This window comes from Pseudophryne corroboree, chromosome 10 (genome assembly GCF_028390025.1).
Source record: "Pseudophryne corroboree isolate aPseCor3 chromosome 10, aPseCor3.hap2, whole genome shotgun sequence".
Taxonomy (NCBI): Eukaryota; Metazoa; Chordata; class Amphibia; order Anura; family Myobatrachidae; genus Pseudophryne; species Pseudophryne corroboree.
In genome coordinates, this window is record NC_086453.1 from 91,781,847 (window position 1) to 91,804,329 (window position 22,483).

Below are 22,483 nucleotides of genomic sequence, written 5' to 3' on the forward strand. Positions count from 1 at the left end.
AATTCCTTAAGGACACATACATACAATGGTAATCTGCACCAAGTGGTCTGTTTTTATTGTTGCCAAGTAAAGTCAATCAAACTCTGCCTAATGCAATCATGTTTTTTATGTTACAGAATATGCTTCTTTGTTCAAGCATAAAACATGCAGAGGAAAATTGTGGGACATGTTAGGATAGTGCGCCCAATGCTGTCTCACTGTCCGGGCACTAGGACCCCAGGGCTGCCGGAGGCACGACCTGATGTACTACTGCACATGCGTGTCAAGTCCACGGCCATGCACTTCAGCTCTGTCCTTCATGCTGGAAGTACTGTATGTGCCCCTGAGAGTCTACAATATGCTGTACTCGCATTGCAGAGGCCAGTGACCCCTTTAATAGTTCCACTGCACCACCTACGTTATACGCTGCATGTACATAACCAACGTACACTGCATACTCCACTGCCACCACTGTATGTGCCGACACAGGTGTGTGCTCCTACCTGTCACATACCATCTGTGCTCCTCTGTATCTTCTACATTATATCAGCACTGTGTACCTGTTATACATACCTGCTGCATTCATCTTTTAACCCATTAACCACGTCATCAGCAACATCATCCGTCGACCGTGCATACATGTCCGATGGGCAATGTCGCCAGTGAGGGCCCTGCTGCCAATTGCAGCATGGCCCCCACTACCCCAGCTGTCGCTCGTTGTTCGCGGCATCGCACATGTGTATGCACTTGCCGATGTCGCCAGTCCCCCCGGGACCCGCCGCACACAATATGGCTAGGTACACACTATCGTCTAGTGTGTACCCAACTTAAGTTCTCAGTAGACAAATATCTTCAGGCAAAGTACAGGGAAAGTAGTGAGTTATCGTCAGCAGCTGACTTTGTTACAAGTATATCATATATCTCCAGACAAGGTACAAAGAAGTATAGTAACGAAATCATTGTCAACAGCTGGATTGGGTACATACTGTAGGTATTGAATATCTCCAAACGAAGTACAGACAACGGTAACAACCGAGACTTGGTCGGAACAGTCACAAAGTCAGGATTCAATGAAACACTTGAGACACAGGCATCAAGGCATTGTAGACTTGTAATAATCAAGCCTAGATGGAGGTTTGTCCATAAATAAGGAGCAAACCTATGACATCAGTACACAGAAGAGATATCAGCAAGTTGTGATCTTACATGTGCAATGAGCCCTCTTCACCTCCCAAAAGTGTCGGTGCCACCATGGGAGGTTTCAATCCCAAAACCAAACAACAGTTGGCCCAGTGAACCCCAGCTGCAGTGTGCCACCACAGAAGTTCCGATGTAAGCTCAATATGGCTAAGCAGGTGGTGGCTGTTTTTGTGGTCAAGACTGGTAATGTACACTGGCTATCGTACCACTCATGCAGCAGCACACTGTTATTGGGGACTGGTACGCCAATGCATGCCGCAAGTGCTGGAAGTCATTTCCAGGCACCATTCAAGAACTCATGCTCGTTATGCCATTCTCATAGAAACAGAGAATTTAATGGCAGATAAGAACCTCTTGGCCCATCTAGTCTGCCCTTTTCGATGATGCACCTGCCCACAAGTCCAGGAAAGTGGTGGATTTTCTGACCCATAAACGCATTCAGGAGCTTGGTCATCTGCTGTACAGTGCACACCTGGCCCCCTGAGACTTCTACATGTTCACAAATCAAGAAGCGTGATATTCATTTTGAGTAACCGGAAGCTGCAGTGGAGACCTTCATCAGGCATGTAGAAGCCATACCTGCTTTGGACTAGTCCAGCTGCTTCACCAAATGGTTTGAACGCATGCAACCTTGCATAGATTCGAATACCTTGAAAAAATGTGTTCACTTTATAAATAAAATACTTTTTGTGCATCAGGAAACTTATTGCACACCCCTCATACTGAGGACCACTCACTCACTCACTCACTCACTCACTCAGAGATCAGACTATACTCTACTAGGAAGAAGCAGAAACCAATGCTTTCATTTGTGATATCAATTGTTTGCTTTTGAAACCATCCAAATCTGCCGTTCAGATCGGCAGATTTGTGTTTGTGCTATAAAAGTACTAAACTTGGTAATTAAACAAACAAAAATGGAAAAGAAACCTTCCTGGGATGTTACCTTTTATTCCAGGAAATGCATACTTTGGATTGTAAAGTTCAATGGTTAATAAAACTTTACTTTGCTTGGAGGCTTTTTTCACCCGCTGTCTCAGCGGGAATACTTCCTGTGGAAGCCGCAGCAAAATGCTGGTTACTCAGTAACTAATTAGTATGCTGCGATTTTTATTTTTTTTGCAAACGATGAAAACTTTTATCTCTGCAACTGCCGTAGGGAATTTCACTATTGGTACAAGCCTGCGTTATCGTGCTCAAGGAGATTTGCTGCTTCCCTATTATCAGCCCGTAGACAAAAGCAGAGAAGAATAAACAAATCTTACAATTATAAAGACGAAATGTTGTCTTCTGGTGAGTCTGCTTATTTTACTGTGCTGCATTGCAGCTCTGTTTTGTAAAGAAGGCGTTTAATATTTTAACACATGGCCTGTATTTGATGCCTTTGATTTTTACATGAGATATACAGTGATGATTTCCCAAAAGGCTGTGGCTATACTTCTGAAACGAGCGTTTAGTCGGATCTCTCGTTAGGAGAAAAATAAGATTGAAAGAACAGGGATAAAAAAAAAATTCATCTGATCATTACACAAAATCAATAAAAATATAATACAGACTGCAGATAATCAATATGTATCCAACTAGAAAACGAATCACGCAGCCAGACACGTGCGACGCATACTATCGGCCATTTATCTTCTGTTCTCTATTTTTACTTCATTATGTTCATCTATCTAAGGTTAGCGAATGCTGAAATATTTATAGTATATTCATGTATAATAAATTACATAACCTGGGTTTCTATTTTGTTAGTCTCAGCTGAAACATGTCTGGTAAGAGTACAGGGCTGTACAATACATATAAAGATTTTTAAAAAGTCTAAACATCCCTGAGGAAGAGACAGTTTGTGTAGACAAAGCAGGTAGCAATAAGTGGTCTCTGGTTGTCCCTTACTTCCTTTCACCTGCCTCCCCTCCAAACTGTCTGATAAGTAAGAATAGAGTGGTGGGAAAGACGGCTTATGGGATTCTGATTCAGAGAGATCTTTGTGCAGGTGCAAATAGCACATTTGATCATACAGTACATGTACATTAGCAAGTTTACGCATTTTTGCGCATATCCAGTTCCAGTCCAGGAACAGTGCAGCCTGAGGTTTTCTATAAAAACGGTTAGAATACTACAAAGAAGTTATTTACTGTATGACAAAAACATGTTCTTTCACTTGGATGTGTCATGTGACCAGGAAGTGAACTGTAGTTGGAGCTCAGTCAGCAGCAGCAGCAGCAGCAGCAGCAGCAGCAGCAGCAAGCGAAGACACAGGGATGCAGGTAGGAGACTCAATGGACACTGTAGCTTAGTGGAGTGAGGGGAGAGATACAGTGAGTAGGGGGTGAGACAGGCTCCCACCATTCAGACCTCTACCCATGTGTGCCTACCCAGCCATTCACCTCACTACACGTCACTGGTGCAGTCCATTCTGAATTGGATGGATCTTTTCTGGGTCGGTCTTTTGGAATATTGGCGTATTGGGGAAATGGGTGGAGACAATCCGATTGCCTGGTGCTATTCTGTGTTGTGGACGTGTTATGGGAGTTTTGTGGGCATGTCTTGTGAGCAAATCATGTACAGTGTCTTTAATACACAGCGTAGTGCATTGGTTGTTAATTGGGTGGTGCATCCGTCCACCTGGAAAGAGTGAGCAAGTCTTCAAGAGTAACCCGGCCACCCACTTTATCCAGAACAGATGTCAGTTGCGTTACTTAAATCGTGTGCCTCCAGCACCACATACTACTGGTACCCCCTGCAGTGCCGACCTGGCCGCTACTTCTCGGATGTCAGTATGCAAGCAGGCACGTTCCAATAGAGTGGACGCTGCACTTTATGGGCGCCGGTAGCTCTGGCCGCCATTTTGGAGCCTGGAGCCATCCCCACAGCAGCAGCACTGCAGTGTCCGTCTCCTAGCAGAGATGTGCACTGCATGCACAGCCCGGCCCCTGTGTAAACCCCCCTCCCCACTAACAGGCGCCGGCCCGTGAGCCAATCAGAGCTCGCGGTCTGACAGCTGAGGCTCCTGATTGGCTGCCAGACCGCGAGCTTTGATTGGCTTGCGGACCTGCGCCTAGTTGGAGCTGTACACCGCCGTGGCCGCCAGAGACTGAGGGCTAGGAGAGGCGCATGCTGGGCTCTCCTCCCCACCCTCAGCTAAAGAGCAGCACCAGCAGCAGCCTCAGCAACAGACGCGCGATGAGCAGCACAGGGGCAGATGGGGGGGGGGGGGGGGGATATCTGGCACTGTAACAATATGTGTATCTGGCACTGGGGACATGTTTGGCACTATGGGGACATGTGTATCTGGCACTAGAGACATGTCTGGCACTGGGGACATATCTGGCACTATGGGGACATGTGTATCTGGCATTGGGGGCATATCTGGCACTATGGGGACATGTGTATCTGGCACTGGGGGCATATATGGCACTGGGGGACATGTGTATCTGGCATTAGGGGCATATCTGGCACTGTGTGTGGCATATGTGTATCTGGCACTGTGTGGGGCATGTATGTATCTGGCACTGTGGGGCATATATGTATCTGGCACTGTGGGGACATGTGTATCTGGGGGGCAAATCATGTGTATCTGACACTGCTGTGGGGCATATCATGTGTATCTGGCACTGCTGGGGGGCAAATCATGTGTATCTGGCACTGCTGGGGGGGCAAATCATGTGTATCTGGCACTGCTGTGGGGCATATCATGTGTATCTGGCACTACTGTGGGGCATATCATGTGTATCTGGAACTGCTGTGGGGCATATGTGTATCTGGCACTTCTGGGGGGGCAAATCATGTGTACCTGGCACTGCTGGGAGGGCAAATAATGTGTATCTGGCACTGCTGGGGGGCATATCATGTGTATCTGGCACTGCTGTGGGGCATATCATGTGTATCTGGCACTGCTGGGGGGCAAATCATGTGTATCTGGCACTGCTGCGGGGCATATCATGTGTATCTGGCACTGCTGCGGGGCAAATTATGTGTATCTGGCACTACTGGGGGGCATATCATGTGTATCTGGCACTGCTGGCGGGGGCAAGTCATGTGTATCTGGCACTGCTGAGGGGCAAATCATGTGTATCTGGCACTGCTGCAGGGCATATAATGTGTATCTGGCACTGCTGTGGGGCATATCATGTGTATCTGGAACTGCTGTGGGGCATATCATGTGTATCTGGCACTGCTGGGGGGCAAATCATGTGTATCTGGCACTGCTGGGAGGGCAAATAATGTGTATCTGGCACTGCTGGGGTGGCATATCATGTGTATCTGGCACTGCTGGGGGGCATATCATGTGTATCTGGCACTGCTGGGGGGCAAATCATGTGTATCTGGCACTGCTGGGAGGGCAAATAACGTGTATCTGGCACTGCTGGGGGGACATATCATGTGTATCTGGCACTGCTGGGGGTCATATCATGTGTATCTGGCACTGCTGGGGGTCATGTCATGTGTATCTGGCACTGCTGGGGGACATATCATGTGTATCTGGCACTGCTGCGGGGCATAACATGTGTATCTGGCACTGCTGGGGGTCATGTCAGGTGTATCTGGCACTGCTGGGGGCATATCATGTGTATCTGGCACTGCTGGGGGGCATATCATGTGTATCTGGCACTGCTGGGGGTCATGTCATGTGTATCTGGCAGTGCTGGGGGGCATGTCATGTCTATCTGGCACTGCACTACTGGGGTCATTATGTCTATCTGGCACTATACTGGAGACATTATGTGTAAGGAACACTACTGTGGCTGTTATGTGTAAGGCTGCTAATTGTGAGTGTAGAGGGGGTGTGAAAAGATATTTATTTATTTATAGTTTGATAATATGAAATTTTCTCGCTCGGGTTCGGACGATCGCTTGTGCAGCCCTGCTATGTTAAAAAAGTTTCTTGCAAAACAAGACCAGGGTGTGAGTTACTTACCCTGTGCAATCGATCCAGCGACGAAGGTCCTGGAATTGCCGTCAGATATCCACCTTCCAAATGCCTGGCCACGCCTGCGTTTGCCTCACCACGCCTGGAAAACAGTCAGTTGACGCCCGGGAACGCCTCCCGCCTGTCAGTCTTCTTGCGATCGCTGCTGCAATCACTTTTTCCGCTGGTGGCGCCGGGCAACGATGTGCGTGCGCAATGCATCCACCGCGCATGCGCAATGCATCCACCGCGCATGCGCATTTCTGACCCGTTCGCACCACTGCCACAAACTGCAGCATGTGAACGGGTCGGAATGACCCCCAAAGTTTCTATAGACATTTGTTTCAGTTTCCAAACCACTGCTTAGGTATCAAAATAATGAAATAGAAGATGCTGCCTATTCACATTTGTGCTAAAGCTTTTACTCAGAGAGTTTACAGTGTAATTACCTTTGTTCCCTACAGTAGTAAATCAGTCAATTGCTTTCGTTTCCTTGGCTGCTGCACAATTATATCTTTTGACCTTAACCTCTTTCAATTTGTGTTTTCCGCTTTTCATTTCACTCTTTCCCCTCCTCTCCTCCCGGTGTTATAAAGTAAAATTGATAAGCTCTTTCATTAGAAGAAAATTGGCTTGGATGATCGTCTCTCTCGGGTTCCTGCGAGTGCATGCGAGTGCATGTGCGTGAGTGTGTGTAGCCTTAGATGTTTTTGTGGGTTTGTGGGTTTTTATTTATGTGTTGGTAAGTTTTGTTGCGAGCATGTGCCTAGTGAGACTAGACTGTTTCTGCGGCTTTTGTTTCTCATTACAAATGGATTTGTAGCTCCACAGATCACTGGCTCTGACAAGCCATACATATTTATCAGGTTGGAATTGGTACATGGCTGAACGCAGACAAAAACACTGGCTACAGATACAGAAAACAGATAGGGAAAACAAAAAAGATTCAATGTATGTTCTTCTGCAACAATGACAACAGTGCATCTTTCACGCCAAGGAATGACTAGCTGGTTTACTAAACTGACGTAGCCTAGCAGTCTAGGCACCCTTAAAGAGGATTCATCACCGTTACAATGATTTTTTTATTTTATTTTACTGTTTGCCCAAAAGATATTCCAATAGATTCACCAGCCGTATTCTCCCTGCACAGGGAACAGGTCTCCTAGTCCCCATCCTCGCTCCGCTCTACTTCAGCACCCTCTAAACCGGCTAAGAGTACTGATGCACAGCAGGGGGGCAAAGTACTGCCCAGTACAATGGAACCAAGTCAGTCTTTAAATTCAGTAGTATGATAAACAGAGTAAGTCTGTCAAATGAATTAGTAGGGCAATTCTCAACCAGGCTGCTTGTGTACTTATAGATTCAGCCCTGGCATTGAAAGTTGGTCAGAGCATCTTCTGGTACTGCAATAAATGCACTAAGCCAGTTGTTCTTATCCTCATCCCTCAAGTTTGGCCAATAGGTCAAATTTTTATGACTTCTGTCTATGGAAGCAGGTGGGATAATTACTGACCCAGCATAATAGATTATCTCAGCTGTGTATGGTTAAAAAAAAAACATACAAGATGACCTGTTATTTGTACTTGATGACTGAAATTGACAACCACTGTTTGCAGGGTCCCTTCACCCACAAATGCTTTCATGCTATGGACTTCCCCATATTTTGTGAGATATAATTGTAAATCTATGATTATTATCAGCCGCTAAACTACTAATAGTAACTAAGAGTATTTTAATGTAAGCTGTGAAGTGGTGGATCATCTATACTAGAATGGGCCGTTAACATACCTCCCAACATGACATTAAATCAAATTGACTGAGGTTCTAATTAAGTCACCTGTGCTCAAGCATGGATATCTTTTGAACCTGGACATTAATGAGAAATTCTGAACTAGGTTAACACATACCTCCCAACATGACCCTCTCCAGGAGGGACAGAATGCTCTGCTCCTGGACTTCCCTCTTAATTTATGATTGCCATCACCTGTGTTGAAACCCCTTCCTTATCCATTCACCTTTTATAAACAGGTGGTGTGATCACAAATTAAGAGGAAAGTCCAGGAGCAGAGCATTTTGTCCCTCCTAGAGAGGGTTATGTTGGGAGGTATGTGTTAACCTAGTTCAGAATTTCTCATTAATGTCCAGGTTCAAAAGATATCCATGCTTGAGCACAGGTGACTTAATTAGAACCTCAGTCAATTTGATTTAACCATCTGTACTCCTTAAAACCTGGACTGTGATGGTGGAGTTTGGGAAACTCAAGCCTAGCCCAATGTCATGAGCCCTGTACTGCTCTTACATTGATTTCTCTTACACTAAATTATTGCATGTTGGATTGTACATATGTCACATCATGGCTTGAGATACTTACAGTAATCTTCAACCAACCTATGTGTGTGTCAGTGGATCCAGGAGCATTTGTTTGCCATATTAGGTCATTTTACCTTAGAAGGCCAGGTTATTTCCTTAGTTTTTTTGTTATTGGATCAAACGAAGCAATATGGCTCTCTCACATGAAACACTGGGAAAGACCCACTTACTGCAGGAGTTCCTCAGCTGTGTTGATTGAGCATCCGAAACATCTGGTGAAGTGCCTTCACCTTGTGTAGTGGTTCTCCCTTTAATTGGTTTAATTGCAGAATCACTTCCTAATTGCCTAGCTTCTGATGGTAATATTGCTGTAAAAACAGGAAACACTCATAAACTGTTTTGCATTAAAGGAGAAAGCGGACTTGGGTGAAATAAACTTCTCGCTGTGTTACCTCCCGACTGCCGGACGCTTTACTGTCACCATCATCAAAGCATCGAACCTGAAGGCAATGGATCTGACCGGCTTCTCAGGTGAGTTAGTCATTACTATTTCTTAATCAACTGATGAGATGTAATTGGCGACATTAATATTTATTCACTGTCCTGCTGCCTAATCATGGAGAAAAATCAACAGCTTCCCTATCTCGTCCATTGTTAAATGTTTTGAAAAGAGCTGTAACATTGTTGCAACAAAATAAAAATTAAAAAGTATTATTAATTGACCGCCAAATCCTGTTAGAGTGAGCTGGAGGAAGGGGTATGTGAGGACTGAGACTAACATCTAGTTTAAACATATTTGATGCATTTCAACTGAAACTCAGAAGTAGATAAACCTGGGGGAGCAAGGGGCAGCTCGCAACCCCCCCATCAAAAAATAAATAATATATATATATATATATATTGTCGAAAAATGGAGAGCGCACTCTTGATTATATAAGAAGTAACAACTTTTACTTTGTAGCATTTGATTACATACATTAAAAGTTAAAATTCATCAGCATGGTGTTTCCACCGCAACTTAGCCGGTATATCTCCCGAACCACAGCTCGTCTGGTCTCCGGCTCTGAATCCGGGGGATGACGTCACGGCGTCTACGTCACTTAGCCACGACCAACGCGTTTCGTACGTCAGGTACTTCGTCAGGGGGTGTGGTTAATTAACGACTTGATCTCTTTATATACCCGTTCTAGGTATTGTTCTCAATGAATTAATTACAACATGATTTCACTTAAAAATACAAATAGACAATTCATACAACTTATAAACCATTGGCATTTCACAATTACATCACAAAAGATAAGCTCAAATTATCCATATTTTCATTATCGATTATCAAAGACTAATAGTAACCTTACACGGTTTCACATCAATGAACCTATTAATTAACATTACAGCTGGAGTCCATCTCATACATAAATGAACAGCAAATTAGTTCGTATGATCCATTCACGCAAAGGTATACATCCTACCCTATGTGTAATACTTTTATACACTATTTTTCTCTAAAAAATCCCAGTGGAAATTAATTAGAATCGTTCTGATCTTTAAAGCTAATGTGCTTATTCTCTTCAGTCATCCGCCGTGTATATGCTATTCGAGAACACCAGTCGGGACGTAGCCGCTGCCACTGGTATACTCTAACATACATGCACACAGAGTCAGCCTTCCAAGAACGGCACAATATCACCGCCTTCATTCAGACCATCTGGAGCCAGTGTGTTTAGTGTGTAGATCCAAAAGGTTTCTCGCTTTGAAAGCAAATTGAGGATGTTACCTTTCCTCTCATCCAATTCTACCCGCTCAATAGCTTTAAATGAAAAACCTCGTAATTGTGAGTCACAGCAATTTGTGAAATGTCGTGGCACACTATGGTTTTCAACTTTATGAATGATATTACGTGTGTGCTCCAAAATCCTCAATTTAAGCACTCGCTTAGTTTTGCCTACATAGCGTTTCTCACACTTACACTCTAAAAGATAAATCACATATGAACTAAGACAGCTTAATTTCCCCTTAATTTTCCATGATTTGGTATTATTGGAATTAAAAAATTGTTTATGATCCTTATTAACATATTGGCATACCTTACATTTAGTACATGCATAGAATCCCTCCAATCTATCCGCTCGTGGTACAGTAACATTCTTCAAATTGCTAGGAGCTAATTTACTCTTAAGGGAACAGAATCTTCTAAACACTACCTGTGGGTGTGTTGGAATCACTTTCTGTAGTATCGGATCTAGATGTATTCATTTCATTCATAAAGTTGAAAACCATAGTGTGCCACGACATTTCACAAATTGCTGTGACTCACAATTACGAGGTTTTTCATTTAAAGCTATTGAGCGGGTAGAATTGGATGAGAGGAAAGGTAACATCCTCAATTTGCTTTCAAAGCGAGAAACCTTTTGGATCTACACACTAAACACACTGGCTCCAGATGGTCTGAATGACGGCGGTGATATTGTGCCGTTCTTGGAAGGCTGACTCTGTGTGCATGTATGTTAGAGTATACCAGTGGCAGCGGCTACGTCCCGACTGGTGTTCTCGAATAGCATATACGCGGCGGATGACTGAAGAGAATAAGCACATTAGCTTTAAAGATCAGAACGATTCTAATTAATTTCCACTGGGATTTTTTTGAGAAAAATAGTGTATAAAAGTATTACACATAGGGTAGGATGTATACCTTTGCGTGAATGGATCATACGAACTAATTTGCTGTTCATTTATGTATGAGATGGACTCCAGCTGTAATGTTAATTAATAGGTTCATTGATGTGAAACCGTGTAAGGTTACTATTAGTCTTTGATAATCGATAATGAAAATATGGATAATTTGAGCTTATCTTTTGTGATGTAATTGTGAAATGCCAATGGTTTATAAGTTGTATGAATTGTCTATTTGTATTTTTAAGTGAAATCATGTTGTAATTAATTCATTGAGAACAATACCTAGAACGGGTATATAAAGAGATCAAGTCGTTAATTAACCACACCCCCTGACGAAGTACCTGACGTACGAAACGCGTTGGGCGTGGCTAAGTGACGTAGACGCCGTGACGTCATCCCCCGGCTTCAGAGCCGGAGACCAGACGAGCTGTGGTTCGGGAGATATACCGGCTAAGTTGCGGTGGAAACACCATGCTGATGTTTTTTAACTTTTAATGTATGTAATCAAATGCTACAAAGTAAAAGTTGTTACTTCTTATATAATCAAGAGTGCGCTCTCCATTTTTCGACAGTCTTTACCTTTACTCCAGTGGCTTGGAGGGGATCTGAAGCTGCACTCATTGTGGTATCATAAACTCTGATTCACAACAGTTCCTGTTGCGCAACACCTGAACACTTTGAAAGAATATATATATATATATATATATATATATATATATTTCTCTATCGTCCTAGTGGATGCTGGGGTTCCTGAAAGGACCATGGGGAATAGCGGCTCCGCAGGAGACAGGGCACAAAAAGTAAAGCTTTAGGATCAGGTGGTGTGCACTGGCTCCTCCCCCTATGACCCTCCTCCAAGCCTCAGTTAGATTTTTGTGCCCGGCCGAGAAGGGTGCAATCTAGGTGGCTCTCCTAAAGAGTTGCTTAGAAAAGTTTAGCTTAGGTTTTTTATTTTACAGTGAGTCCTGCTGGCAACAGGATCACTGCAACGAGGGACTTAGGGGAGAAGAAGTGAACTCACCTGCGTGCAGGATGGATTGGCTTCTTTGGCTACTGGACATTAGCTCCAGAGGGACGATCACAGGTACAGCCTGGATGGTCACCGGAGCCTCGCCGCCGGCCCCCTTGCAGATGCTGAAACGAGAAGAGGTCCAGAATCGGCGGCAGAAGACTCCTCAGTCTTCTTAAGGTAGCGCACAGCACTGCAGCTGTGCGCCATTTCCTCTCAGCACACTTCACACGGCAGTCACTGAGGGTGCAGGGCGCTGGGAGGGGGGCGCCCTGGGAGGCAAATGTAAACCTATTTTTGGCAAAAAATACCTCACATATAGCCTCCGGGGGCTATATGGAGATATTTAACCCCTGCCATAATCCGTTAAAGAGCGGGAGACGAGGCCGCCGAAAAAGGGGCGGGGCCTATCTCCTCAGCACACAGCGCCATTTTCCCTCACAGAAAGGCTGGAGGGAAGGCTCCCAGGCTCTCCCCTGCACTGCACTACAGAAACAGGGTTAAAACAGAGAGGGGGGGCACTAATTTGGCGTAAGAAATATATAAAAAAGATGCTATAAGGGAAAACACTTATATAAGGTTGTCCCTATATAATTATAGCGTTTTTGGTGTGTGCTGGCAAACTCTCCCTCTGTCTCTCCAAAGGGCTAGTGGGTCCTGTCCTCTATCAGAGCATTCCCTGTGTGTGTGCTGTGTGTCGGTACGTGTGTGTCGACATGTATGAGGACGATGTTGGTGAGGAGGCGGAGCAATTGCCTGTAATGGTGATGTCACTCTCTAGGGAGTCGACACCGGAATGGATGGCTTATTTAGGGAATTACGTGATAATGTCAACACGCTGCAAGGTCGGTTGACGACATGAGACGACCGACAAACAATTAGTACCGGTCCAGACGTCTCAAAAACACCGTCAGGGGTTTTAAAACGCCCGTTTACTTTAGTCGGTCGACACAGACACAGACACGGACACTGAATCCAGTGTCGACGGTGAATAAACAAACGTATTCCTTATTAGGGCCACACGTTAAGGGCAATGAAGGAGGTGTTACATATTACTACAAGTACCACAAAAGAGGGTATTATGTGGGATGTGAAAAAACTACCGTAGTTTTTCCTGAATCAGATAAATTAAATGAAGTGTGTGATGATGCGTGGGTTCCCCCCGATAGAAAATTATTGGCGGTATACCCTTTCCCGCCAGATGTTAGGGCGCGTTGGGAAACACCCCTTAGGGTGGATAAGGCGCTCACACGCTTATCAAAACAAGTGGCGGTACCGTCTATAGATAGGGCCGTCCTCAAGGAGCCAGCTGACAGGAGGCTGGAAAATATCATAAAAAGTATATACACACATACTGGTGTTATACTGCGACCAGCGATCGCCTCAGCCTGGATGTGCAGAGCTGGGGTGGCTTGGTCGGATTCCCTGACTAAAAATATTGATACCCTTGACAGGGACAGTATTTTATTGACTATAGAGCATTTAAAGGATGCATTTCTATATATGCGAGATGCACAGAGGATATTTGCACTCTGGCATCAAGAGTAAGTGCGATGTCCATATCTGCCAGAAGATGTTTATGGTAGAGATGAGCGGGTTCGGTTTCTTTGAATCCGAACCCGCACGAACTTCACTTTTTTTTCCACGGGTCCGAGCGACTCGGATCTTCCCGCCTTGCTCGGTTAACCCGAGCGCGCCCGAACGTCATCATGACGCTGTCGGATTCTCGCGAGGCTCGGATTCTATCGCGAGACTCGGATTCTATATAAGGAGCCGCGCGTCGCCGCCATTTTCACTCGTGCATTGAGATTGATAGGGAGAGGACGTGTCTGGCGTCCTCTCCATTAGAATAGAGATAGATAGATTAGATAGAGAGAGATTGTGCAGAGTCGCAGACAGAGTTAGTTTACCACAGTCAGTGACCAGTGCAGTTGCTAGTTAACTTTTATTTAATATAATATATCCGTTCACTTCTCTCTGCTATATCCGTTCTCTGCCTGAAAAAAAAAACGATACACAGCACAGTCAGTCACACAGTGTGACTCAGTCTGTGTGCACTCAGCTCAGCCCAGTGTGCTGCACAGTCATCAATGTATAAATTAAAAGCTTATAATTAATTGTGGGGGAGACTGGGGAGCACTGCAGGTTGTTAGCAGGAGCCAGGAGTACAATTATATTAATTAACAGTGCACACTTTTGCTGCAGGAGTGGTGACCAGTGCCTGACCACCAGTATAGTATTGTTGTATACTACTAATATCTCTTTAAATATCAACCAGTCTATATTAGCAGCAGACACAGTACAGTGCGGTAGTTCACGGCTGTGGCTACCTCTGTGTCGGCACACGGCAGGCAGTCCGTCCGACCAGAATTGTATTATTTATTATTATATACCTACCACCTAACCGTGGTTTTTTTTTCATTCTTTATACCGTCATAGTGTCATCCTAATTGTTACGAGTATACTACTATCTCTTTATCAACCAGTGTACAGTGCGGTAGTTCACGGCTGTGGCTACCTCTGTGTCGGCACACGGCAGGCAGTCCGTCCGACCAGAATTGTATTATTTATTATTATATACCTACCACCTAACCGTGGTTTTTTTTTCATTCTTTATACCGTCATAGTGTCATCCTAATTGTTACGAGTATACTACTATCTCTTTATCAACCAGTGTACAGTGCGGTAGTTCACGGCTGTGGCTACCTCTGTGTCGGCACACGGCAGGCAGTCCGTCCGACCAGAATTGTATTATTTATTATTATATACCTACCACCTAACCGTGTTTTTTTTTTCATTCTTTATACCGTCATAGTGTCATCCTAATTGTTACGAGTATACTACTATCTCTTTATCAACCAGTGTACAGTGCGGTAGTTCACGGCTGTGGCTACCTCTGTGTCGGCACACGGCAGGCAGTCCGTCCGACCAGAATTGTATTATTTATTATTATATACCTACCACCTAACCGTGGTTTTTTTTTCATTCTTTATACCGTCATAGTGTCATCCTAATTGTTACGAGTATACTACTATCTCTTTATCAACCAGTGTACAGTGCGGTAGTTCACGGCTGTGGCTACCTCTGTGTCGGCAGTCGGCAGGCAGTCCGTCCATCCATAATTGTATTATTATTATAATATATACCACCTAACTGTGGTTTTTTTTTGCATTCTTTATACCGTCGTCATAGTGTCATACTAGTTGTTACGAGTATACTACTATCTCTTTATCAACCAGTGTACAGTGCGGTAGTTCACGGCTGTGGCTACCTCTGTGTCGGCAGTCGGCAGGCAGTCCGTCCATCCATAATTGTATTATTATTATAATATATACCACCTAACTGTGGTTTTTTTTGCATTCTTTATACCGTCGTCATAGTGTCATACTAGTTGTTACGAGTATACTACTATCTCTTTATCAACCAGTGTACAGTGCGGTAGTTCACGGCTGTGGCTACCTCTGTGTCGGCAGTCGGCAGGCAGTCCGTCCATCCATAATTGTATTATTATTATAATATATACCACCTAACTGTGGTGTTTTTTTGCATTCTTTATACCGTCGTCATAGTGTCATACTAGTTGTTACGAGTATACTACTATCTCTTTATCAACCAGTGTACAGTGCGGTAGTTCACGGCTGTGGCTACCTCTGTGTCGGCAGTCGGCAGGCAGTCCGTCCATCCATAACTGTATTATTATTATAATATATACCACCTAACCGTGGTTTTTTTTTCATTCTTTATACCGTCATAGTCAGTCATACTAGTTGTTACGAGTATACTACTATCTCTTTATCAACCAGTGTACAGTGCGGTAGTTCACGGCTGTGGCTACCTCTGTGTCGGCACTCGGCAGCCCGTCCATAATTGTATATACCAGTGACCTAACCGTGGTTTTTTTTTCTTTCTTTATACATACATACTAGTTACGAGTATACTATCTCTTTATCAACCAGTCTATATATTAGCAGCAGACACAGTACAGTGCGGTAGTTCACGGCTGTGGCTACCTCTGTGTCGGCACTCGGCAGCCCGTCCATAATTGTATATACCAGTGACCTAACCGTGGTTTTTTTTTCTTTCTTTATACATACATACTAGTTACGAGTATACTATCTCTTTATCAACCAGTCTATATATTAGCAGCAGACACAGTACAGTGCGGTAGTTCACGGCTGTGGCTACCTCTGTGTCGGCACTCGGCAGCCCGTCCATAATTGTATATACCAGTGACCTAACCGTGGTTTTTTTTTCTTTCTTTATACATACATACTAGTTACGAGTATACTATCTCTTTATCAACCAGTCTATATATTAGCAGCAGACACAGTACAGTGCGGTAGTTCACGGCTGTGGCTACCTCTGTGTCGGCACTCGGCAGCCCGTCCATAATTGTATATACCAGTGACCTAACCGTGGTTTTTTTTTCTTTCTTTATACATACATACTAGTTACGAGTATACTATCTCTTTATCAACCAGTCTATATATTAGCAGCAGACACAGTACAGTGCGGTAGTTCACGGCTGTGGCTACCTCTGTGTCGGCACTCGGCAGCCCGTCCATAATTGTATATACCACCTAACCGTGGTTTTTTTTTCTTTCTTTATACATACATACTAGTTACGAGTATACTATCTCTTTATCAACCAGTCTATATATTAGCAGCAGACACAGTACAGTGCGGTAGTTCACGGCTGTGGCTACCTCTGTGTCGGCACTCGGCAGCCCGTCCATAATTGTATACTAGTATCCAATCCATCCATCTCCATTGTTTACCTGAGGTGCCTTTTAGTTGTGCCTATTAAAATATGGAGAACAAAAATGCCACTCCTAGATGGGCCCGGTGTTTGTGTCGGCCACTAGGGTCGCTAATCTTACTCACACAGCTACCTCATTGCGCCTCTTTTTTTCTTTGCGTCATGTGCTGTTTGGGGAGGGTTTTTTGGAAGGGACATCCTGCGTGACACTGCAGTGCCACTCCTAGATGGGCCCGGTGTTTGTGTCGGCCACTAGGGTCGCTTATCTTACTCACACAGCGACCTCGGTGCAAATTTTAGGACTAAAAATAATATTGTGAGGTGTGAGGTATTCAGAATAGACTGAAAATGAGTGTAAATTATGGTTTTTGAGGTTAATAATACTTTGGGATCAAAATGACCCCCAAATTCTATGATTTAAGCTGTTTTTTAGTGTTTTTGGAAAAAAACACCCGAATCCAAAACACACCCGAATCCGACAAAAATAATTCGGTGAGGTTTTGCCAAAACGCGTTCGAACCCAAAACACGGCCGCGGAACCGAACCCAAAACCAAAACACAAAACCCGAAAAATTTCAGGCGCTCATCTCTAGTTTATGGACACGACAGTGGTCAGGTGATGCAGATTCCAAACGGCACAAAGGTGTATTGCCGTATAAAGGAAGAGGAGTTATTTGGGGTCGGTCCATCGGACCTGGTGGCCAAGGCAACTGCTGGAAAATCCACCGTTTTTACCCTAAGTCACATCTCTGCAGAAAAAGACACCGTCTTTTCAGCCTCAGTCCTTTCGTCCCTATAAGAGTCATATCTGCCCAGGGATAGAGGAAAGGGAAGAAGACTGCAGCAGGCAGCCCATTCCCAGGAACAGAAGCGTTCCAAAAAGGGGTATTATTCCACACTATATTGTGGTACTGAAGCCAGAAGGCTAGGTGAGACCTATTCTAAATCTAAAAAAATTTGAACACTTACAAAGGTTCAAATCAAGATGGAGTCACTCAGAGCAGTGATAACGAACCAGGAAGAAGGGGACTATATGGTGTCCCGAGACATCAGGGATGCTTACCTCCATGTCCCAAAATTGCCCTTATTACTAAGGGTACCTCAGGTTCGTGGTACAGAACTGTCACTATCAGTTTCAGACGCTGCCGTTTGGATTGTCCACGGCACCCCGGGTCTTTACCAAGGTAATGGCCGAAATGATGATTCTTCTTCGAAGAAAAGGCGTCTTAATTATCCCTTACTTGGACGATCTCCTGATAAGGGCAAAGTCCAGGGAACAGTTGGAGGTCGGAGTAGCACTATCTCGGATACTGCTACAACAGCACGGGTGGATTCTAAATATTCCAAAATCGCAGCTGATCCCGACGACAAGTCTCCTGTGCTTAGGGATGATTCTGGACACAGTCCAGAAAAAGGTGTTTCTCTCGGAAGAGAAAGCCAGGGAGTTATCCGAGCTAGTCAGGAACCTCCTAAAATCAGTGCATCATTGCACAAGGGCCATGGTAAAAATGGTGACTTCCTACGAAGCAATTCCATTCGGCAGATTTCACGCAAGAACTTTTCAGTGGGATCTACTGGACAAATGGTCCGGATCGCATCTTCAGATGCATCAGCGGATAACCCTATATCCAAGGACAAGGGTGTCTCTCCTGTGGTGGTTACAGAGTGCTCATCTTCTAGAGGGCCGCAGATTCGGCATTCAGGATTGGATGCTGGTGACCACAGAGGCCAGCCCGAGAGGCTGGGGAGCAGTCACACAAAGAAAAAAAATTTCCAGGGAGTGTGATCAAGTCTGGAGACTTTTCTCCACATAAATATACTGGAGCTAAGGCTAAATTTATAATGCTCTAAGCTTAGCAAGACCTCTGCTTCAAGGTCAGCCGGTATTGATCCAGTGGGAAAAACATCACGGCAGTCGCCCACGTAAATAGACAGGGCGGCACAAGAAGCAGGAGGGCAATGGCAAAAACTGCAAGGACTTTTCGCTGGGCGGAAAATCATGTGATAGCACTGTCAGCAGTGTTTCATTCCGGGAATGGAAACTGGGAAGCAGACTTCCTCAGCAGGCACGACCTCCACCCGGCAGAGTGGAAACTTCATCGGGAAGTTTTCCACATGATTGTAAACCGTTGGGAAATACCAAAGGTGGACATGATGGCGTCCCGTCTGAACAAAAAACGGGACAGGTATTGCGCCAGGTTAAGAGACCCTCAGGCAATAGCTGTGGACGTTCTGGTAACACCGTGGGTGTACCAGTCGTTGTATGTGTTCCATCCTCTGCTTATCATACCTAAGGTACTGAGAATTATAAGACGTAGAGGAGTAAGAACTATACTCATGGCTCCGGATTGGCCAAGAAGGACTTGGTACCCGGAACTTCAAGAGATGCTCACAGAGGACTTATGGCCTCTGCCGCTAAGAAGGGACTTGTTTCAGCAAGTACCATGTCTGTTCCAAGACTTACCGCAGCTGCGTTTGACGGCATGGCGGTGGAACGCCGGATCCTAAGGGAAAAAGGCATTCCGGAAGAGGTCATTCCTACCCTGGTCAAAGCCAGAAAGGAGGTGACCGCACAACATTATCACCACATGTGGAAAAAATATGTTGCGTGGTGCGAGACCAGAAAGGCCCCACGAAGAAATTTCAACTCGGTCGATTCCTACATTTCCTGCAAACAGGAGTGTCTATGGGCCTCAAATTGGGGTCCATTAAGGTTCAAATTTCGGCCCTGTCGATTTTCTTCCAGAAAGAATTGGCTTCAGTTCCTGAAGTCCAGAAGTTTGTCAAGGGAGTATTGCATATACAACCCCTTTTGTGCCTCCAGTGGCACTGTGGGATCTCAACGTAGTTCTGGGATTCCTCAAATCACATTGGTTTAAAACCAGTCAAATCTGTGGTTTTGAAGCATCTCACATGAAAAGTGACCATGCTCTTGGCCCTGGCCTGGACCAGGCGAGTGTCAAATTGGTGGTTTTTTTCTCAAAAAAGCCCATATCTGTTTGTCCATTTGGACAGGGCAGAGCTGCGGACTCGTCCCCAGTTCTCTCCCTAAGGTGGTGTCAGTGTTTCACCTGAACCAGTTTATTGTGGTGCCTTGCACCTACTAGGGACTTGGAGGACTCCAAGTTGCTAGATGTTGTCAGGGCCCTGAAAATATAGGTTCCAGGACGGCTGGAGTCAGGAAAACTGACTTGCTGTTATCCTGTATGCACCCAACAATCTGGGTGCTCTTGCTTCTAAGCAGACTATTGCTAGTTGAATGTGTAATACAATTCAGCTTGCACATTCTGTGGCAGGCCTGCCACAGCCAAAATATGTAAATGCCCATTCCACAAGGAAGGTGGGCTCATCTTGGGCGGCTGCCCGAGGGGTCTCGGCTTTACAACTTTGCCGAGCGGCTATTTAGTCAGGGGCAAACACGTTTGTAAAATCCTACAAATTTGATACCCTGGCTAAGGAGGACCTGGAGTTCTCTCATTCGGTGCTGCAGAGTCATCCGCACTCTCCCGCCCGTTTGGGAGCTTTGGTATAATCCCCATGGTCCTTTCAGGAACCCCAGCATCCACTAGGACGATAGAGAAAATAAGAATTTACTTACCGATAATTCTATTTCTCGGAGTCCGTAGTGGATGCTGGGCGCCCATCCCAAGTGCGGATTATCTGCAATACTTGTACATAGTTACAAAAATCGGGTTATTATTGTTGTGAGCCATCTTTTCAGAGGCTCCGCTGTTATCATACTGTTAACTGGGTTCAGATCACAGGTTGTACAGTGTGATTGGTGTGGCTGGTAGGAGTCTTACCCGGGATTCAAAATCCTTCCTTATTGTGTACGCTCGTCCGGGCACAGTATCCTAACTGAGGCTTGGAGGAGGGTCATAGGGGGAGGAGCCAGTGCACACCACCTGATCCTAAAGCTTTACTTTTTGTGCCCTGTCTCCTGCGGAGCCGCTATTCCCCATGGTCCTTTCAGGAACCCCAGCATCCACTACGGACTCCGAGAAATAGAATTATCGGTAAGTAAATTCTTATTATTTGAGAGTCTCCAGTATTGGTACTGGGTAGGGCACAGTGCGGCCGCCATCTACAGTTAATATGGGCAGTGTCAGGATAAAGATAATTCCCTTTCCAGCTGCTCCACCTCCTCCCTCCCTACAGCCCTTCTCCATCTGCCTCCAGGACCCTCCTCCACCTTGCACCCAGCTCCATCCCTGTACCCTTCTCACCTTCCACTTCATGTGTTCCTCACCTCTTCCCCCTCAGCTCCCCTTTGTCCTCTCACCCCCTTCCCTTGTGGCACCCCCTGAGCCAGGGCCAAACGAAGGATTTCTAGAGGGGGGTTTCCAAATGCGATCCACACTCTCCAAACCTGCGGAATATTGAAGCAAGTGTGGGAGTTTAGGGAAGCGGTAGAAGAACCTAATAATGACCCTGTATATTAATGTAAACATTGGTCTTTTTTATACACTGGATACTGTATGGATTACAATATTAATATGTTACAGTATAGATGGTCCATATTATAGGCTGTATCAAACATTTTTAACTAATATAAGTAAAATAAGTGGTCAGGAAAAGGTTAAATAACCAAACACAATGCAACAAATAGGAGATAGAACTGTACTTTTTAAGCACACATTCTTTCAGCTCATGTAAGACTCCTGTCTCTTGTCCCTGGTAGCTGCTCTCTGGTCAGTGCACTGATTGAGCACTCAGATACACACACACAGCAAAGTTGGTAGAAGAAGCTGCCACCACTGGACATGTGCAGCAGCTCTGCTCTGTCCCTTACACTGCATGTTGTGGCAGCAGCTCAAGTAATCTTGTTATATAATATTTCTATTATTGACATAATCTGAGCCACTTGCCAAGAGGAGGGGGGTTTCCGGGCAACAGGACCCCGCTCCTGCATTTGCCTATGTGACATCCCTCCATTTCCATCTGCTGTGCTTTCTTTGTTTCCCATTGCAATAGTGATGGCTTTAGCCATTGTAGTCTATGAGTTAAATATAGCACATGGATCCCTCCCCAGCAACAGCCGCCAGTGCATGCACTGTCTAATGACCACACATGAGCAATAGGTCCGCAGCATAAAGTAAAGTGATCCCTGATGCCATCACTTTAGCTTACACATTGATGGGATGGGTTCCTGTCAGAGCACCTGTACTTGGATGTGTTTTTTAATATATCTTGGCGGAAATTAATTTCTTACTACCCTAATAGCGGCAATAAGAAATTCTTTTTATCAACTCTAAACCACCTTAATGTAGTATTTTTCTCCTAATACACTATTATCTGCATTCCCCATAGTGTCCTCTTTGCTGTTTTTTACATAAATACGTGCAATGTGTGAGTATGTATACCGAGGTAGATAGACAGACAGATAGATGGTGTGGCGGGTAAGTCCGGCTATCCCTGAGGGGAGGCATTCAGTGATATAGGGGTGCCAAAATAAAATTATATAATCTACCCCCCCCTCAACCTAAAAGGCTGTGACACTCCTGTATATGATTCATTTTCCAAATAAAGGGGGTCATTCCGAGTTGTTCGCTCATTGCCGATTTTCGCGATGGAGCGATTAAGGCAAAAATACGCGTGCGCATGGTACGCAGTGCGCATGCGGTTAGTATTTTACCACAAAACT

General features: G+C 44.9%; 1 protein-coding gene across 5 annotated transcripts in view; it reads left to right on the plus strand.

Moving 5' to 3' along the window:
- SYT3 (synaptotagmin 3) overlaps positions 1 to 22,483 on the plus strand; it is a 475,850-nt gene that overhangs the window by 375,308 nt on the left and 78,059 nt on the right. For all 5 annotated transcript variants that reach the window (XM_063942589.1, XM_063942592.1, XM_063942591.1 and 2 more), the window contains one exon: positions 8,809 to 8,929. In XM_063942589.1, coding sequence (XP_063798659.1) covers positions 8,809 to 8,929 — 121 coding nt within the window. The remainder of the gene's footprint in view (positions 1 to 8,808; positions 8,930 to 22,483) is intronic.